Genomic DNA, 19,964 nt, shown 5'->3' with positions numbered 1-19,964 from the left:
ATAAATCACAGTTGATAGAATCAGGGATTGGGTTTTAACTATCGTTGAATCTTTTGGGACCCAGCACAATGCCTGGCTAACCCCTAGTCCATAATAGGTTCTTACATTTTTTTCACAACTGTGATTGCTATTGAAATCTGGTATAATAAACACACAATATCAGGTCATCAGATGACTCTATCAAACAAGGATATTCACCTTGGCATGCCTGTGGGTAACCTGTGTGTTATGGTTAGAAATGTGACTTTTTTTTTTTTTTTTTTTTTGCGGTACGCGGGCCTCTCACTGTTGTGGCCTCTCCCGTCGTGGAGCACGGGTCCGGCTGCGCAGGCTCAGCGGCCATGGCTCACGGGCCCAGCCGCTCCGTGGCATGTGGGATCCTCCCGGACCGGGGCACGAACCCGTGTCCCCTGCAACGGCAGGCAAACTCTCAACCACTGCGCCACCAGGGAAGCCCAGAAATGTGACATTTTGAAGGCGCGTCTTAGTAGCCCCGACGCCTCTGTTCAGAGCAGCTGTCGGCTTCCTGAGCTCTACAGCTCAGAGCCGGCGGAGGCGTGGAGCAGGACGCTTCCTTGGGCAGAACGAGGGGTTCAGAGAAGGCCGTCTTGTCCCCTTTTCAGCTCTTGCTTGGCCTCCTTGCTTCTCTGACATTTCTCTTCCCCATGTGTTTTGGAAGCTCCTGTTATATAGTCCCCTTCTAGGAGGGAAGGTTCTAGTGTCAGGCACTGAGACAAGTGCTTCCTGTGAGCTCCCTTAGTTACTCCTTATGACTGTTATTTGCATGTCAGATGAAAGAGTGTCTCCAAGAGGTGAGCAGCCACTCACGTTGGAAGTCTGATTTCTTTCAGGTTTATCTGCTTTTAAATTGTGCTTCTTGAGGACCTTAAAGCATCTAAGGTTCAAAGTGACACGTCTCTAATGGTGGGATTTCTGGCACTTTCCTAACACCCCTCACTTCACCCTTTTACAAGTAAACAGCTACCTTGTCCACCTATGTGGAAGGTTCTCCTCAATGGTGACAGTGATAACTTCACATGCCTATTATTAGCCAATATTCTCATTATTTCTAAGAAGTATAGAGAGAAGGGAAATTATCTATTGAAAAACAAACAAAACCTGGCATTTGATCATGTTGTACCTACTGCTGCTCTTATCAGACAACCAAGAAGAAAGATGCAGGAGTCACCCATGCTGTGTGACCTTGGGCAAGTTCCTTGATCTTTTGGTGCCTCAATTTCCTCACCTGTGAAATGCGGATAATGATGCCTACCTCATGGGGTTGTTGTGAGGATTAAATAAACTAATATATGTAAAATGCCTAGAACCATGCCTGACATATATAAGGTTTATGTACGTGCAAAGAACAATAATAATGATAGTAATAATAACTTATTATTAATAATAATAACTTAAGTTATTATTATTATTAGGATCACCAAGGAATCACAGTGAACTTGCCTTTTGCTCAGGAAAGGTCTCCACCCAGATAGAAAAAGCAGAGAAAGTTCTAGCGCCCCCTGCAGGCCCAAATTGCCAATGAGTGCTCGGACTTCCCTCTCAAATGATTTTCCTCACAGAAAATTCCTTCATTCTCCCAACAGGGAGGCAATGCAGGTCCCCCTTGGAACAAAGGAAGGAAGAGTTGGGCCCTGGGTTCTGAGCATCCCCCATCCTCTGTTCTACATTCCAACGAGAAAAATAAATCTGAACTTCCCAGGAATTGGGGACTTCCATTTTTCTGGTCTCAAACCGCTCTTCCAAAACAGAGTAAAGCTCAGGAAATTCTATTCTTTGAGAATTCAAGTAGTAAAACTGGTCCAATGGCTGTCCCTTGGAGTCTCTGTATCTTGGGCAGAATGGGTACTCAACAAATGCCCGTGATGCCCCTCTTTGATCATTACGCCCATCATGGCCCAGTTGTTGTTAGGCCTACAATGATCATCTTTGGTGTTTCTGATTTTTTTTCCCCCTTTAAGTGTTATTCTAAAAGGCCTACCCCCAGGCTCACATTTTCCAGAAGGAGACCACAAGATCCAATACACAGTGTATGACAGAGCTGAGAACAAGGGCATTTGCAAATTTCGAGTTAAAGTAAGAGGTAAGATGACTGGTTCTTGGCTTTTTTCTCTCTTTATAAGAACAAAGGGAAACAGAGCCTTAAGCAAGAACCCTCTGTGAGTGGCCACTGCCAGAGGGAGACTTGCCAGGTCTGGATTAGCCTCTGATCACGAGGCTAGGGGAAGGGTGCCATCTTAATGCCTGAATTTCACAATTCCGATCCGGATGAGGTCCAGTGCTGGCAGATTGAAGGAGTCCGAGAGAGCAGTAAGTTTGTCTCACGTAAGCCCACAGCTGGCTGTCCCAGAAGAGTATTACTCAATAACTTTTCCACCCCTGGGCTTCGGTGACCAGCTAAAGCCTGTAAGTCCTTCTACTGATATGAAGGAGGTTAGGAGAACCCCCCCGCCCCAGCTGGGGTCACCAGGAGACCATGTTCTTGGTGCTCTAGAACTCTTGGTCTACCTGAAAAAAAAGGTTTATTTTATGCCTCAGTGGGCAGTTACTTAACTAACCATCCTTCCTCCTTATTCTTCTGAGTTCAACCTCCTCATCTAGAACACAGGGGGCTAAATCAGTGCATCTCAGTGGTCTTGTTAGTATGAACAATGACCATCCCAAGGCCCACCCACTGGCCAGAGAGCTATGCCTGCCCCCATGCCTGCCCCCTCACTCGTTTTCTGGTGCTTCTGAACCCTCCCCTTCCCTGGTTACTTTGTGGCGGGGAGCTCAGCACTGAGCCCCCTCTGGGCTTGTGTCCCACACAGTCAGACGCTGCGGCAAACTCAACGCCCCAGAGAATGGCTACATGAAGTGCTCCAGCGACGGCGATAATTACGGGGCCACCTGTGAATTCTCCTGCATCGGAGGCTACGAGCTCCAGGGGAGCCCTGCCCGAGTGTGTCAGTCCAACCTGGCCTGGTCTGGCACGGAGCCCACCTGTGCAGGTACGAGGGCAGCCCTCTCTCCAGCCAGCAGCAGACCCTGAAGACCCTTTGGCCCAGATTTCCAGTACGGGGAGGAGGGAGGGCTTCGTTCTGTATACCGTGAAAGGTTCGGTGCCAGCCCTCTTCATCGGATGGGTGAAAACAGTCCTCGAATCCCCGGGCAGCCCACCTCACCTGCCCTCTTCCTGTGCCTCTGCCTATCTTCTGATTTCTCTCTCATGTCCTGTAAGGAGGAAGCTGGAGGTGGGAGCCCAGAGCCCATCATGAATCAGCGGCATTATGAATCAGCACAGTCTGTGCCCTTGTTCCTCCCTTCTACAAATGTAAGGATCTTTTTACAAAGCCAGCACACTGCTGCACACAGATGATAGAATGCCTGCTTTGCAGCACTGGCTGGAAAGTCCCGCAGACCTTGGGCAAATGAGGAGGATAATACTTTGCCCACTCCTGGAGTGGTTGTAAGTTCTGCTTTAATAGTGTCATCCTAAGCTGTGCTCTGGGCAACTACGAGACCAAAATCAAAACACCCTGGAACTTTGCCATTGGAGAAGGGTGTCATCTCTTACCTAAATGGTAAATGGGTAGTGATTATAGTGTGAAATTTGGGCTGGCCAGAAAATTCCAGACATGTCTTTTATTTCTATACTTCACTGTTTTCTCGTTTCCTGGTACTTTCTCATCTTTATGCTTTCCCTTTAATCCCAGCCATTCAGAGTTAGCTGAGAGACAGAGACAGAGAGACACAGACACATAAGTCTTCAGCTAAATGCCTGAGGCTCTTCAATTTCATACATCAAAGTACAAAGAACATCCCTCTTTCCTTCCCCGTCTCATTTCCTGAGGCAGGAGAGGAATGCCCACCCCCCAGGCCTAGCAAAAATACCCACATCCTCATCCCCAGAACCTGTGAATATATTACGTTAGGTAGCAGAAGGCACTTTGAAGGTGTTAATTAAGTTAAGGATTTTGAGATGGGGAGAAGAGCGTGGATTATCCAGGTGGGCTCAATGGAATCACAAGCGTCCTTATAAGAGGGAGGCAGGCGTGCTCTCAGAGTCAGAGAAAACGATGAGGGAAGCAGAGGTCAGAGAGGAGAGAGGCTGGAAGATGCTGTGCTGCTGGCTTTGAAGGTGGGGGAGAGGCTACGAGCCAACAACCTTGCCTTTACCCCAGTGAAACCCGTCCCAGACTTCGGACCGCCAGGATTGTAAGTGAATGTGTGTTTGTTAAGCCACGGGGTTTGTGGTGGCGAGTGATAGCAGCGAGAGGAAACTAACACACTTCCCCCCTCCCCAACCCAGTGCTCCTTGGGACCACCTCCCGAATAAACTAATATTTCTAGTTGAATCTTTATCTCAGGGTTTACTTCTTACACATGTGGTTCTGTGTCTCATCACAGGCTGTGTTGAGCCAGAACCAGTAGAGAGTTTCTGACCTGTCTGGCCATTTCTGATTACAGCTATGAACGTCAATGTCGGCGTCAGAACAGCCGCTGCGCTTCTGGATCAGTTTTATGAGAAAAGAAGACTGCTCATTGTGTCCACGCCCACAGCCCGAAACCTCCTCTACCGGCTGCAGCTGGGGATGCTGCAGGTGAGTCCTTGCAGCAGGGCCAAGGCGGGAGGGAGACCTCTGAACAGGAGGGGCCCAGTCATTTCATTAAAAGCAAAGGCCAGATTCAGTGCCTAATCCATTTCCCGTGAGCTTCAGGAACCGCACTTCAGAACTCCCCCCATTCATTTCTGGCTCTGGGGCATAACCTAATTAACATTGACTCCCCAGAGCTAACCCAATCGTTTTCCAACTAATGAGGTTTGGTCGTCTTCACTAATAAGCCTAATTGACATGCTGTCCAGGTTCAGCCAAAGAACAAATTGTCTTTGCTGAACCCGTCCAGGATATGCCTGCGAGGGAGGCGATCAAGCAGTTGTTGGCCCTAAAGGCTGGCTCAAGGGATGAGAGGGGTCTAGGAGCCCTCAGGCCCCACATCCTGCTGCAGGGAGCTTCCCCAGCTCTCACAGAGCTCCTCAGAGAGGGATAACCATCCTTTAGAGAAGCGGTTCTCCAAGTGTGTGTGCTCTGTGGACCAGCAGCGTCAGTATGACCTGGGAGCTTGTTAGAAATGCAAATTCTCGATCCCCATCCCAGACCTGCTGGATCAGAAACTACATTTTAACAAGACCTTCAGGTGATTCCTAAGAACTTCAAAGTTTGATGGGGGGCGCTTTGCTAGGGAATGTGCCCTTTTTAGCTGTGTAAGTTTTGTAGCTACAGAATGAGGCAACCAGTGTCTTTTGGGGAAAAAAACCAAACAAGCTAGAAACTGAAAGGATTGAATTAGAACTTGTTTGATTTCTGTCCTGAAGCGTGTTGTCAATAAGAGTGGCCAGTCTGATTGAATGCTAAAGAGGTAGGATGTTATGCTGGGTCATGGACACGGTGCTGCACATTTTGGGAGGAATGTTTCATTCCTGTATTACAGTGAATAGAACTAGGTTTTTAGAACAATCTTGGTTTAATCAAAGGCTACAATTTAACTTCTCATTTCAGCATTAAGACAATGAATAATGATAAAACTTTGTTTATTCTCCCCATGTACTTGGACTTCCCATGAACTCTGAAGAGCCATATAAAACATTTTGGGCTCCTTTGATAGGAACCCAATTCATCTCGTCTTTAGCCCCAATCCCTGCCACCTGACCTCCACCTTGTGTCGCCTCGTCCCAGCTAGGGAGTTGCTCTTTGGTTAGCACAAGCCCGCACCACTCCGTTGTGTGGGAAATTGGCCTTGCGGGCTCTATTTCACAACCATACGTTTCCTGACCTTTTCTTTCCCTCTCTCTCTTTTTTTTTCTTTTGGCTGCATTGGAAATTCATTGCTGCATGCGGGCTTTTCTCTAGTTGTGGTGAGCAGGGGCTACTCTTTGTTGCAGTGCGCGGGCTTCTCATTGTGGTAGCTTCTCTTCTTGCGGAACACAGGCTTTAGGCACGCAGGCTTCAGTAGTTGCAGCATGCAGGCTCAGTAGTTGCGGCACGCGGGCCCTAGAGCATGTGGGCTTCAGTAGTTGCAGTGCGTGGGCTCAGTAGTTGTGGTGCGTGGGCTCTAGGGCACACGGGCTTCAGCAGTTGTGGCTCGAGGGCTCTAGAGCGCAGGCTTACTAGTTGTGGTGCACAGGCTTAGTTGCTCTGCGGCATGTGGGATCTTCCTGGCCCAGGGATCTAACCTGTGTCCCCTGCACTGGCAGGCGGATTCCCAACCACTCTGCCACCAGGGAAGTCCCCTGACCTCTTCTTAGTTCCATGGAAAAATGAAAAAGCCAGACAACTTGCTTTTCCTCTGTTTGGCAAACTGTGGCTTTTGTAAGTAAAATTTTATTGAAGCACAGCCAAGGCTCATGCGTTTGTGCATTCTCTATGGCTGCTTTAGCACCACAAAGGCACCGCTGAGTAGTTAGGACAGAGACCATCCAGCCCCATGAAACCTAAAACCTTTACTATCTGGCCCTTTACAGAATATGTTGGCTGACCCCTGCCCTAGTCTATCCTATTCCTTCAGGTACTTGCTAAATTACTAATCAACTAGTTGGATGAGATATTTGCTATCAAGGTGTTTATATGTGACCCCCCCCCAACATATTTACATTGGCATTTTAAGCAGAGCCTTCAAGGAAAGGTTTGATTGGCTTATGTGATTCAGTTAGAATAATAAAAATGTATATTTCTACCTTTTCTAACTTGTCTACCAATTCTGTCACCCCAGAGAGATTTCAGTGGAAGTGTAATAAAAACTTGGTGTTCTAATAATTCAGCAGTTTAAATTTTCTTTTCCCATTTAGTCGTATTCATCTTAAATTACTTTTTTGTTCCCTTACTGCCATTGGCATTCCCGATGAGATTTTCTGGCATATGGTTGAGTGGGTCACGTTCCCGAGGCTCTTGCCAAGGGCCAGCTCTGGGGGCTGGACCTTTTTTTTTTTTGGCGGTACGTGGGCCTCTCACTACTGTGGCCTCTCCCGTTGCGGAGCACAGGCTCCGGACGCGCAGGCTCAGCGGCCATGGCTCATGGGCCCAGCCGCTCCGCGGCATGGTGGGATCTTCCCGGACCGGGGCACGAACCCGTGTCCCCTGCATCGGCAGGCGGACTCTCAACCACTGCACCACCAGGGAAGCCCCATTTTCTTTTTTTTAAAATTGAGGTATGATGGGCATATAACATTAGTTTCAGGTGTACAACATAACGATTCAATACTTGTATATATTGCAAAACGATCACCACAGTAGTCCATTTAACACCCATCACCATACCTAGTGGCGAAAATTTTTTTTCTCATGATGAGAACTTTCAGGATCCACTCCCCTAGCTACTTTCAAATATACAGTACAGTATTATTAACTACAGTCACCAAGCTGTATATTGCGTCCCCATAATTTTTTCATTTTATCACTGTAAATTGTACCTTTTGACCCTCTTCACCCATTTTTGCCCAACCCCCAGCCCCCACCTCAGGAAAACACCAATCTGTTTTCTATATCCATGAGCTCAGTGTTTTTCTTTTTTTCTTTTAAGATTCTACACATATGAGAGATCATATGATATTTACCTTTTCCTCTTTTACTTCACTTAACATAATGCCCTCAAGGTCCATCCATGTTGCAGATGGCAAGATTTCACTCTTCTGTGGCTAAATAATGTTCCATTCTACCTATCACATGTTCCTCATCCATTCATCCATCAGTGGACATTGAGGTTGTTTGCATAGCTTGGCTATTGTAAATAATGCTGCAGAGAACATGGGGATGCTTATATCTTTTCAAGTTAGTGTTTTTCTTTGGATAAATACCCAGCAGTGGAATTGCTGGATCATATGGTAGTTGTATTTTTAATTTTCTGAGCATCCTCCATACTGTTCTCCGTAGTGTCTGCACCAATTTACATTCCCACCAACAGCACACGAGCTCCATCCACGTAGAGCAGCAGTGCTGACTGTTATGTGTCTTTTCGACGATGGCCATCCTAATAGCCATGAGGTGATACCTCATGATTTTCATTTGCATTTTTCTCATGACTAGTGATATTGAGCATCTTTTCATGTATCTGTTGGCCTTTCATATATCTTCTTTGGAGAAATGTCTATTAAGGTCTTTTGCCCATTTTTAAATTAGAGTATGTATTTATTTGCTATTGAGTTGTATGAGTTCTTTAGATATTTTGGATATTAACCCCTTATCAGATACATGGTTTGCAGTTTTTTCCCCCATTTTGTAGGTTGTCTTTTCACGTGTTGATAGTTTCTTTTACTGTGCAGAAGCTTCTTAGTTTGATGTAATCCCACTTGTTTGTTTTCTTCATTTTGTTGCTAGTGCTTAAGGTGTCATATCCAAAAATCATTGCCAAGACCTATATCAAGGAGCTCGTTTTCCTGTTTTTCCATCTAGGAATTTCATGGTTTCAGATCTTAAATTTAAGTCTCTAATCCACTTCAAGTTCCTTTTTATAAGTAGTATAAGATAGGGGCTTTTTTTCATTTTTTTTACATGTGAATATCCAGTTCTTTCAGCACCAATTATTAAAGAGACTGTCTTTTCTCCATTGAATATTCCTGGCTCTTTTGTCAAATATTAGTTGACTGTGTATGCTTGGGTTTATTTCTTGGCTCTCAATTCTGTTCCATTTGATTTTTTTGTTGTTGTTTTTAGGCCAGTACCATACTGTTTGAATTACCATAGCTTTATAGTATAGCTTGAAATTAGAAAGTGTGAGGCCTCCTGCTTTGTTCTATTCTCTAAGGATGGCTAGGTTATTTAGGGGTCTTTTGTGGTTCTCTACAAACTTTAGGATTGTTCTTTTTTTCCCTACTTATGTAAAAATGCCATTAGAATCTTTTGGCTTTTCACCACTGAGTATGACGTAAACTGTGGGAGGTACCTTCTTTCTCTACCAGAGTTTTTTTTAGTCATGAACAGAAGTTGTATTTTGTCAAATGCTTTTTCTCCATATACTGAGATGATTCTTTTCATTCTATTAATCTGATGTATCACATTGATTTGTGTATGTTGAGCCATCGTTGCATCCTAAGTATAATTCCACTTGGTCATGCTGAATTATCCTTTTAATATGCTGTTGAATTCAGTTTGCTAGTATTTTGAGAGTTTTTGCTTCTATATTAATCAGGGTTATGGATCTGTATTTTTCTGATAGTGTCCTTTTCTGACATTGGTGTCAAGGTAATGCTGACCTCATAAAATGAGTTTGGAAGTGTTTCCTCCTTTTCTATTTTTTTGGCAGAGTTTGAGGATTAGTGTTAATTCTTCTTTAAATGTTTGGCAAAATTCACTAGTGAAGCTATCTGGTCCTGGGCTTTTCTTCACTGGGAGATTTTTGATTACTTATTTAATCACCTTACTAGTAACTGGTCTATTTAGACTTTCTATTCCTTCATGATTCACTCTTGATAGTTTGTATGTTTCTAAGAATTTTTCCACTTCTTCTAGGTTGTCCAGTTTACTGGTGTAGAGCTCTTCACAATAGCTTCTTATAAACTTTGTATTTCTGTTGTATCAGTTGTAATGTCTTCTTTGTCATGTATAATTTTGTTGATTTGAGTTCTTTTTTCCTTGGTTAGTCTAGCTAAAGGATTGTCAAATTTGTTTATCTTTTCAAAGAACCAACTCTTAGTTTGGTTAATGTTTTCTATTGTTTTTCTGTTCTCAATTTCATTTATTTCTTCTCTAATCATTATTTCCTTCCTCTTGCTAATAACTTTGGGCTCAGTTTCTTTTTCTAGCTTAAGGCATAGTTAGGTTGTTTATTTGGGAAATTTCTTGCTTTTTAATGTTTTTATTGTTGTGCACTTCCCTCTTATAATTACTTTTGCTGCATCCCATAAGTTTTGGTATGTTGTTTCTCCACTTTTTGTCTCAAGATACTTTATTGCCCCTTTAATTTCTTTGATCCATATGTTATTCAGGAGAATGTTGTTTAATTTCCATGTATTCGTGAATTTCCAGTTTCTTCTTGTTACTGATTTCTAGTTTCATACCAATGTGGTCAGAGAAGATACTTGGTATGATTTCAGTCTTCTTGAATTTTCTAAGACTTATTTTGTGACCTATGGTCTATCCTAGAAAATGTTTTGTGTGCACTTGAGAAGAATGTGTTTTCTGCTGATGTTGGATAGGATATTCTGTGATTATATTTGGTCTATAGTGTTGTTCAAATTTGCTCTTACCTTATTGATTTCTCTGTCTGGATGATCTATCCATCGTTGAAAGTAGGGTGTTAATGTCCCCAACTATTACTGTATAGCTGTTTACTTCTCCTTTTATTTAGCTCTATTAGTTTTTGCTTCATGTATTGATATTTCAGTTTTCCAATGTTGGGCACATCAATAATTATAATCTTTATAACTTCATGATATATTGATCCCTTTATCATTATAAAATCACCTTCTTTGTCTCCTTTTACCGTTTTAAAAATTAAAGCCTATTTTGTCTGACTTAACTACTCCTGACTTTTTAGTTATTTGCTTAAAATATTTTTCCATCCATTTACTCTGCCTATGTGTGTCTTGAAGGCTAAAGTCATTCCTGTAGGCAGCATATCGTTGAATCTTTTTTAAAAAAATTCATTTAGCTATTCTGTTTCTCGTTTGGAGAACTGAATCTGTTTACATTTAAAGTAATTATTGGTAAATAAGGACTTAGGCCATTTTGTTAATTGTTTTCTGGTTGTTTTCTAGATCCATTTTTCCTTCTTACCCTGCTTTCTTTTATTGTGTTTTGATGTTGTGAGGTACTAGTACGCTTTGACTTTATCATATTCTTTGTAATTCAGATGTATCACTTGTTACCATAAGGCTTACATTCTAAAAAATCTTAAAATTAAAACACACTATTTTAAACTAATACCACCTTAACTTCAATAAAGTCTTAAGCTTTATACTTTAACTTCTCCTCCCTTCACATTTTAGGTTATTGATGTTACAATTTTTAATATTGTGTACCTAATAAATTACTGTAGTTTTAGTTATTTTTACCATTTTTTTTTACTAAGTTACCTTTTAAAAAATTTTTATTTTATATTGGAATAAAGTTGATTAAAAATGTTGTCCTAGTTTCAGGTGTACAGCAAAGTAATTCAGTTATACATGTTTCTATTCATTTTCAAATTCTTTTCCCATTTATGTTATTATAGAATATTGAGCAGAGTTTCCTGTGCTATACAGTAGGTCCTTGTTGGTTATCTACTTTAAATATATCAGTGTGTACCTGTCAATCCCAAACTTCTACTCTATCCCTCCCCCCTACTGTTCCTCCCTGGTAACCAAAAGTTCATTCTCTAAGTCTGTGAGTCTATATCTGTTTGGTAAATAAGTTCATTTGTATCATTTTTTTTAGATCCCGTATGTTAGCAATATCATATGATATGTCTTTCTCTGACTTACTTTACTTAGTATGATAATCTCCAGGTCCCTCCATGTTAGTGCAAATGGCATTATTTCTTTCTTTTTAATGGCTGAGTAATATTCCATTGTATATATGTACCTCATCTTCTTAATCCATTCATCTGTTGATGGACATTTAGGTTCCTTCCATGTCTTGGCTATTGTAAACAGAGCTGCAATGAACATTGGGGTGCATGTATCCTTCTGAACCATGTTTTTCTCCAGTTATATGCCCAGGAGTGGGATTGCGGGATCATATGGTAGCTCTGTTTTTAGGGGGGTTTTGCCTTATAAATTTATTTATTTATTTATTTATTTATTTATGGCTGTGTTGGGTCTTCGTTGCTGTGTGCAGGCTTTCTCTAGTTGTGGTGAGCGGGGGCTATTCTTTGTTGCGGTGCACGGGCTTCTCATTGTTGTGGCTTCTCTTGTTGCAGAGCACAGGCTCTGGGCATGAGGGCTTCAGCAGTTGTGGCATGTAGGCTCACTATTTGTGGCTCGCGGGCTCTAGAGTGCAGGCTCAGTACTTGTGGTGCACAGGCTCAGTTGCTCCGCAGCATGTGGGATCTTCCTGGGCCAGGGCTCGAACCCGTGTCCCCTGCATTGACAGGCGGATTCTTAACCACTGTGCCACCGGGGAAGCCCCTACTTTTAGTTTTCTAAGGAACCTCCATACTGTAAGTTCTCCATAGTGGCTGTACCAATTTTACATTCCCACCAACAGTGTAGGAGGGTTCCCTTTTCTCCACACCCTCTCCAGCATTTATTGTTTGTAAACTTTTTGATAATGGCTATTCTGACTGGTGTGAGGTGATATCTCATTGTAGTTTTGATTTGCATTTCTCTAATAGTTAGTGATTTTGAGCATCTTTTCATATGCTTCCTGGCCATCTGTATGTCTTCTTTGGGGAAATGTCTATTTAGGTCTGTCTTCTGCCCGTTTTTTGATTGGGTTGTTTGTTTGATATTGAGCCGCACGAACTGTTCATAAATTTTGGAGATTAATCCCTTGCAGGTTGCATTGCTTGCAAATGTTTTCTCCAATTCTGTGGGTTGTCTTTTTGTTTATTGTTTCCTTTGCTGTGCAAAAGCTTTTGAATTTAATTAGGTTCCATTTGTTTATTTTTATTTCTATTACTGTGGGAGACAGATAGAAAAAAATATTGCTGCAATTTATGTCAAAGAGTGTTCTTCCTGTTTTCCTGTAAGAGTTTTATGGTATCTGGTCTTACATTTAGGTCTTTCGTCCTTTTTAATTTTATTTTTGTGTATGGTATTAGATAATGTTCTAATTTCATTTTTTTTACATGTACCTGTCCAGTTTTCCCAGCACCATTTATTGAACAGACTATCTTTTCTCCATTGTATACTCTTGCCTCCTTTGTCATAGACTAATTGACCATAGGTGCATGGGTTTATTTCTGGGCTTTCTATACTGTTCGATTTATCTATATGTCTGTTTTTGTGCCAGTACCATACTATTTTGATGACTGTAGCCTTGTAGTATATAGTATGAAATTAGGGAGCCTGATTCCTCCAGCTCCATTTTTCTTTCTCAAGATTGCTTTGGCTATTCAGGGCCTTTTGTGTCTCCACACAAATTTTAAGTTTTTTTTTGGTTCTAATTCTGTGAAAAATGCCATTGGTAATTTGATAGGGATTGCACTGAATCTGTAGATTGCTTTTGTTAGTATAGTAAAATTTTTTTGAATTATTGCTTTATTTTTGGCTGCATTGGGCTTTCATTGCTGCCCGCGGGCTTTCTCTAGTTGCGGTGAGCTGAGGCTACTCTTCATTGCGGTGCACGGGCTTCTCATTGCGGTGGCTTCTCTTGTTGCGGAGCACAGGCTCTAGGCACGCGGGCTTCAGTAGTTGGTGGCACACAACTCGAACCCGTTGTGGTTAGTTGCTCTGTGGCATGTGGGATCTTCCTGGACCAGGGCTCGAACCCGTGTCCCCTGCACTGGCAGGTGGATTCTTAACCAGTGCGCCACCAGGGAAGCCCTAGTATAGTAATTTTGACAATATTATTTTTTCCAATCCAAGTACATGGTACATCTTTCCAACTGTATGTGTCATCTTTAATTTCTTCCATCAGCATCTTATAGTTTCCAGAGTACAGGTCTTCTGCCTCCTTAGGTAGGTTTATTCCTAGGTATTTTATTCTTCTTGATGTAATGATAAGTGGGATTGTTGCTTTAATTTCTCTTTCTGATATTTCATTGTTAGTGTATAGAAATGCAACAGACTTCTGTGCATTAATTTTGTATCCTGCAACTTTACTGAATTCATTGATGAGCTCTAGTAGTTTTCTGGTAGAATCTTTAGGATTCTCTCTCTCTATATATCATGTCATCTGCAAACAGTGATAGTCTTCTTTTCCAGTTTGGATTGTTTTTATTTTTCTTCTCCTATTGCTGTGACTAGGACTTCCAAGTCTATTTTGAATAAAAGTGGCAAGAGTGTGGGCATCCTTCTCTTGTTCCTGATCTTAGAGGAAATGCTTTCAGCTTTTCATCATTGAGTATGATGTTAGCTATAGGTTTGTCATATATGGCCTTTATTATGTTGAGGTAGGTTTCCTCTATGCCCACTTTCTGGAGAGTTTTTATCATAAATGGTGTTGAATTTTGTCAGAAGCTTTTCCTGCATCTATTGAGATGATCTTATGATTTTTAATTCTTCAAATTGTTGATGTGGTGTATCACACTGATTGATTTGCAGATATTGAAAAATCCTTGCATACCTGGGATAAATCCCACTTGATCATTGTGCATGATCCTTTTAATGTATAGTTGGATTTGGTTTGCTAGTATTTTATTGAGGATTTTTGTGTCTATGTTCATCAGTGATATTGGCCTGTTATTTTGTGTGTGTGTGTGTTATCTTTGTCTATTTTTGTCTATTTTTGGTATCAGTGTGATGGTGGCCTCATAGAATGAGTTTGGGAGTGTTCCTACTTCTGCAGTTTTTTGGGAATAGTTTCAGAAGGATAGGTGTTAACTCTTCTCTAAATGTTTGATAAATTCATCTGTGAAGCCAGCTGGTCCTACACTTTGGTTGTTGGGAGTTTTTAAATCACAGTTACAATTTCATTACTTGTGGTTGGTCTCTTCATATTTTCTGTTTCTTCCTGATTCAGTCTTGGGAGGTTGTACCTTTCTAAAAATTTGTCCGTTTCTTCCAGGTTGTCCATTTTATTGGCATATAGTTGCTTGTAGTAGTCTCTTATGATCCTTTGTATTTCTGTGGGGTCCCTTGTAACTTCTTTTTCATTTCTGATTGTATTGATTTGGGCCCTCTCCCTTTTTTACATGATGAGTCTGGCTAAAGGCTTATCAATTTTGTTTGTCTTTTCAAAGAACCAGTTTTTAGTTTCATTGAACTTTTCTTCGTCTCTGTTTCATTTATTTCTGGTCTGATTTTTTCTTTCCTTCTGCTAACTTTGGGTTTTGTTTGTTCTTCTTTCTCTGTAGTGGCTTTAGGTGTAAGGTTAGGTTGTTTATTTGAGATGTTTCTTCTTTCCTGAGGTAAGATTGTATTGCTATAAACTTCCCTCTTAGAACTGCTTTTGCTGAGTCCTATAGGTTTTGGATCATTGTGCTTTCATGTGTCTCTAGGTGTTTTTTCATTTCCTCTTTGATCAGCGATCCATTGGTTGTTTAGTAGCATATTGTTTAGCCTCCATGTGTTTGTTTTTTTATAGTATTTCCTCACATTGTGGTTAGAAAATATGCTTGCTGTCAGTTGTTGTCAGTACGTTGTCAATTTTCTTTAAAATTACCGAGGCTTGCTTTGTGGCCCAGCATGTGATCAATCCTGGAGATTGTTCCATGTGCACTTGAGAAGAACATGTATTCTGCTGCTTTTGTATGGAATGCTCTATAAATATCAATAAAGTCCATCTGGTCTAATATGTCATTTAAGGCCTGTATACCTTATTGATTTTCTGTCTGGATGATCTGTCCATTGGTGAAAATGGTATGTTAAAGTCCCCCATGATTATTGTTACTGTCAATTTCTCCTTTTATGACTGTTAGTATTTGCCTTATATATGAGGTGCTCCTATGTTGGGCGCATATATATTTATAATTCTTGTATCTTTTTCTTGGATTGATCCCTTGATCATTATGTAGTGTCCTTCTTTGTCTCTTGTAACAGTCTTTATTTTAAAGTGTATTTTGTCTGATATGAGTATTGCTACTCCAGCTTTCTTTTGATTTGCATTTGCATGGAATACCTTTTTCCATCCTCTCACTTTCAGTCTGTATGTGTCCCTAGATCTGAAGGGGGTCTCTTGTAGACAGCATATATGCGGGTCTTGGTTTTGGATCCATTCAACTAGTCTGTCTTTTGGTTGGAGCATTTAATCTCTTTATGTGTAAGGTAATTATTGATATGTATGTTCCTTATTGCCATTTTCTTAATTGTTTTGGATTTGTTTTGTGGGTCTTTTTTCTTCTCTTCTTTTGTTCTATCCTCTTGTGATCTGTAGATTTTCAGTTTGTGGTTCCCATGAAGTTTTGATACAGCAGTCTATATATAAACAAGGTTGTTTTAAGTTGCTCCTCTTAATTTCAAATGCATTTCCAGTATCCTGCATTTGTGCTCTCCTCTTCTCACAATTGCTGGTTTTGATAGATTTGTGTGTATGATTTCCTACCTTTACTGTATGCTTGCCTTTACCAGTGAGCTTTTCCATTTGTAGTTTTCTTGTTTCTAATTGTGGCCTTTTCTGCCTAGAGAAGTTCCTTTAGCATTTGTTGCAAACCTGGTCTGGTGGTGCTGAATTCTCGTAGCTTTTGCTTGTTTGTAAACCTTTTGATTTCTCCAAATCTGAATGAGATCCATGCTGGGTAGAGTAATCTTGGTTGTAGGTTCTTCCCTTTCAGCACTTTAAATATATCATGCCACTCCCTTCTGGCCTGCAGAGTTTCTGTTGAAAAATCAGCTGATAACCTTATGAGGATTCCCTTGTATGTTATTTGTTGCTCTTCCCTTGTTGCTTTTAATGTTCTTTCTTTGTCTTTACTTTTTGTCAATTTGATTACTGTGTGTCTTGGCATGTTCCTCCTTGGGTTTATCCTGCCTGGGACTCTCTTCACTTCCTGGACTTGGGTGACTGTTTCCTTTCCCATGTTAGGGAAGTTTTCAGCTATTATCCCCTTTCTTTTTTTTTTTTAAGAAGATGTTGGGGGTAGGAGTTTATTAATTAATTTATTTATTTTTGCTGTGTTGGGTCTTCGTTTCTGTGCGAGGGCTTTCTCTAGTTGTGGCAAGCGGGGGCCACACTTCATCGTGGTGCACAGGCCTCACTATCACGGCCTCTCGTTGCGGAGCACAGGCTCCAGCTGCACAGGCTCAGTAGTTGTGGCTCACGGGTCTAGTTGCTCCACAGCATGTGGGATCCTCCCAGACCAGGGCTTGAACCCGTGTCCCCTGCATTAGCAGGCAGATTCTCAACCACTGCGCCACCAGGGAAGCCCCAGCTATTATCTCTTTAAATATTTTTCTCAGGTCCTTTCTCTCTCTCTTCTCCTTCTGGGACTTCAATAATGCTAATGTTGGAGCGTTGAATGTTGTTTGGCCTTCAGGTGTCCCAGCACTGGAGCCTACAGCCTGTTGTGTGGGGCCAGGTCTTGATGAGAAAATGGCGTCCTCCATGAGGGCTCACACCAATGAGTACATCCCAGAACTACTGCTACCAGTGTCTTTGTCCTCGCAGTGAGCCACAGCCGCCCCCTCCCGCCCCCGCCTCTGCAGGAGACCCTGCAATACTAGCAAGTACATCTGGCCCAGTCTCTTATGAGGTCACTGCTTTTTCCCCTGTGTCCTGGTGAGCACGAGACCTCTTGTGTGCCCTCCAAGAGTGGAGTTTCTGTTTCCCCCAGTCCTGTGGAATCCCTGTGATCAAACCCCACTGGCCTTCAAATCTAGATTCTCTGGGGGCTCCTCCTCCCATTGTCAGACCCCCCAGCTGGGGAACCTGATGTGGGACTCAGAACTTTCACTCCTGTGGGAGAACTTCTGTTGTATAATTATTTTCCAGTTTGTGGTTCACCCATCCAGTGGGTATAGGATTTCATTGTGCCCCTCCTACCATCTTTTTGGCTTTTTCTTTGTCTTTGGATGTAGGGTATCTTTTTGGGTAGGTTCCAGTGTTTGTTTTTTTTTTTAATTTATTTTTGCTGAGTTTGGTCTTCGTTGCTGCGTGTGGGCTTTCTCTAGTTGCAGGCGGGGGTTACTCTTCCCTGCGGTGCGCAGGCTTCTCATTGCGGTGGCTTCTCGTTGTGGAGCACAGGCTTTAGTAGTTGCGGCATGTGGGCTCAGTAGTTGTAGCTCATGGGCTCTAGAGCACAGGCTCAGTAGTTGTGGCACACGGTCTTAGTTGCTCTGTGGCATGTGGGATCTTCCCAGACCAGGGCTTGAACCCCTGTCCCCTGCATTGGCAGGCAGATTCTTAACCACGGCGCCACCAGCGAAGTCCCTCCAGCATGTTTTTTGTTGGTGGTTGTTCAGTAGTTAGCTGAGATTTTGGTGTTTTTGTAAGAAGGGGTGAGCTCATGTTCCCCTACTCTGCCATCTTGTCTCCATTGACCATGTTTGTTTTGTAACTTTTAAACTAGAGCTGTAAGTGAATTACATACCACTATTACCATATTACAGAATCCAAGTTTGACTGTATTTTCCATAGCAGTGAGTTTTACACTGCCTTATGTTTTTATGATAATTATCATCCTCAGTATCTGCAGGGAACTGGTTGCAAGACTTGCTGGGGACACCAAAATCTGTGGATGCTCATGTCCCATTGTCAGCCCTCTGTATCTGTGGGCTCCACATCCAAGGATCCTCCAGTTGTACACATAGTACGTGGTCCACGGTTGGTTGAATTTGTGGATGCAGAACCCGTGGATATGGAGGGCTGACTGTACTTCCACTCCAAGAACTTCCTATAACGTTTCTCGTAAAGCATGTCTAGTGATGATGAATTTTCTCAGCTTTTGTTATTTAGGGAAAGTATTTATCCCTCCTTTATTTCTGAAGGGGCGCTTCACTGGGTGTAGAATTTCTTGGTTGACAGTTTTCCCCCCAATGTTTTTTTTTAAGATTTTTTTTTCATGTGGACCATTTTTAAAGTCTTTACTGAATTTGTTACAATATTGCTTCTGTTTTATGTTTTGGTTTTATGGCTGTGAGGTATGCAGAATCTTAGCTCCCCAACCAGGGATCGAACCCACACCCCCTGCATTGGAAGGCAAAGTCTTAACCACTGGACTGCCACGGAAGTCCCCCTCCCCCCACCCCGAGTATTTTGAATATGTCCTACCATTCTCCTCTAGTCTGAAAAATTTCCATTACGAAATCCACTGATAGTCTTATGGAGGTTCCCTTGTATGTAACTTCTCTCTTTTCTCTTGTTGCTTTTAAAATTCTTTGACTTTGACTTTTGAAAATTTAATTATAATATGTCCTGGTGTAGCCCTATTTGGGTTCACCCTATTTGGGATCCTTTGGGCCTTCTGAATCTGGATGTCTAGTTCTCTCCCCAGGTTTGGGGAAGTTTTCAGCCATTATTGACTTAAATACACTTTTTGTCCCTTTTCTCCTTCTGGAATTCCAAAAATTCGAATATTTTTCTTTGTGTACCATAAGTCCCTTAGGCTCCCTTCCATCTTTTTTCATTATTTTTCCTTTTTGTTCCTCTGACTGGATAATTTCAAATGGCCTGTTTTCCAGGATTTGATTCTTCTGCATGGTTGAATCTGCTTTTGAAGCTCTCTCTTTTTTCCTTCTTAATTTATTTCAGGCTGCATTGGGTCTTTGTTGCTGTGCACAGACTTTCTCTAGCTGTGGCGAGTGGGGGCTACTCTTCGATGTGGTGCGCGGGCTTCTCATCGCGGTGGCTTCTCTTTGTTGGGGAGCACGGGCTGTGGGTGCGCGGGCTTCAGTAGTTGTGGCACACGGGTTTCAGTAGTTGTGGCTCGTGGGCTCTAGAGCACAGGCTCAGTAGTTGTGGCTCACGGGCTTAGTTGCTCCACGGCATATGGGATCTTCCTGGACCAGGGCTCGAACCTGTGTCCCCTGCATTGGCAGGCGGATTCTCAACCACTGCACCACCAGGGAAGTCCGAAGCGCTCTACTGAATTCTTTGGTTCAGTTATTCTATTCTTCAGCTCTATGATTTTTTTCATGGTTTATATTTCTTTGTTGAACTCATTTTGTTTACTTCTCTAATTTCATTTAGTTGTCTGTTCTTGTAGCTCACGAAACCTCTTGAAGATGATCGTTCTGAATTCTTTGAAACTTCATAGCTCTCCATTTCCTTAGGGTCAGTTATTGGCCCTTTATTACTTACCTTTGGTGGTATCATACATACTTGCTTTTTCATGATCCTTGATTCTTTATACCAGCGTCTGTTCATTTGAATAAGTGATCTCTTTTTCCAGACTTTCAGGTTTACTTTGGCAGAGACAGTTCTTCACCAGTCAGCTCTGTTTAGGTTTCTGGACAT

The 19,964-nt window shown here is 42.1% G+C and overlaps 1 protein-coding gene across 1 annotated transcript in view; it reads left to right on the top strand.

The window, feature by feature from the left end:
* Positions 1 to 19,964, top strand: part of SRPX (sushi repeat containing protein X-linked) — a 99,746-nt gene that overhangs the window by 65,298 nt on the left and 14,484 nt on the right. Inside the window, exons 6-8 of the mRNA XM_065900717.1 lie at positions 1,980 to 2,101; positions 2,829 to 3,008; positions 4,468 to 4,601. Of these exons, the coding sequence (XP_065756789.1) occupies positions 1,980 to 2,101; positions 2,829 to 3,008; positions 4,468 to 4,601 (436 nt within the window). The remainder of the gene's footprint in view (positions 1 to 1,979; positions 2,102 to 2,828; positions 3,009 to 4,467; positions 4,602 to 19,964) is intronic.

The sequence above is a fragment of the Phocoena phocoena genome, chromosome X, assembly GCF_963924675.1.
Source record: "Phocoena phocoena chromosome X, mPhoPho1.1, whole genome shotgun sequence".
NCBI classification, from domain to species: Eukaryota; Metazoa; Chordata; class Mammalia; order Artiodactyla; family Phocoenidae; genus Phocoena; species Phocoena phocoena.
Note: the sequence above shows the minus strand (reverse complement) of the source record. Positions and strands in the feature narration are given on the sequence as shown.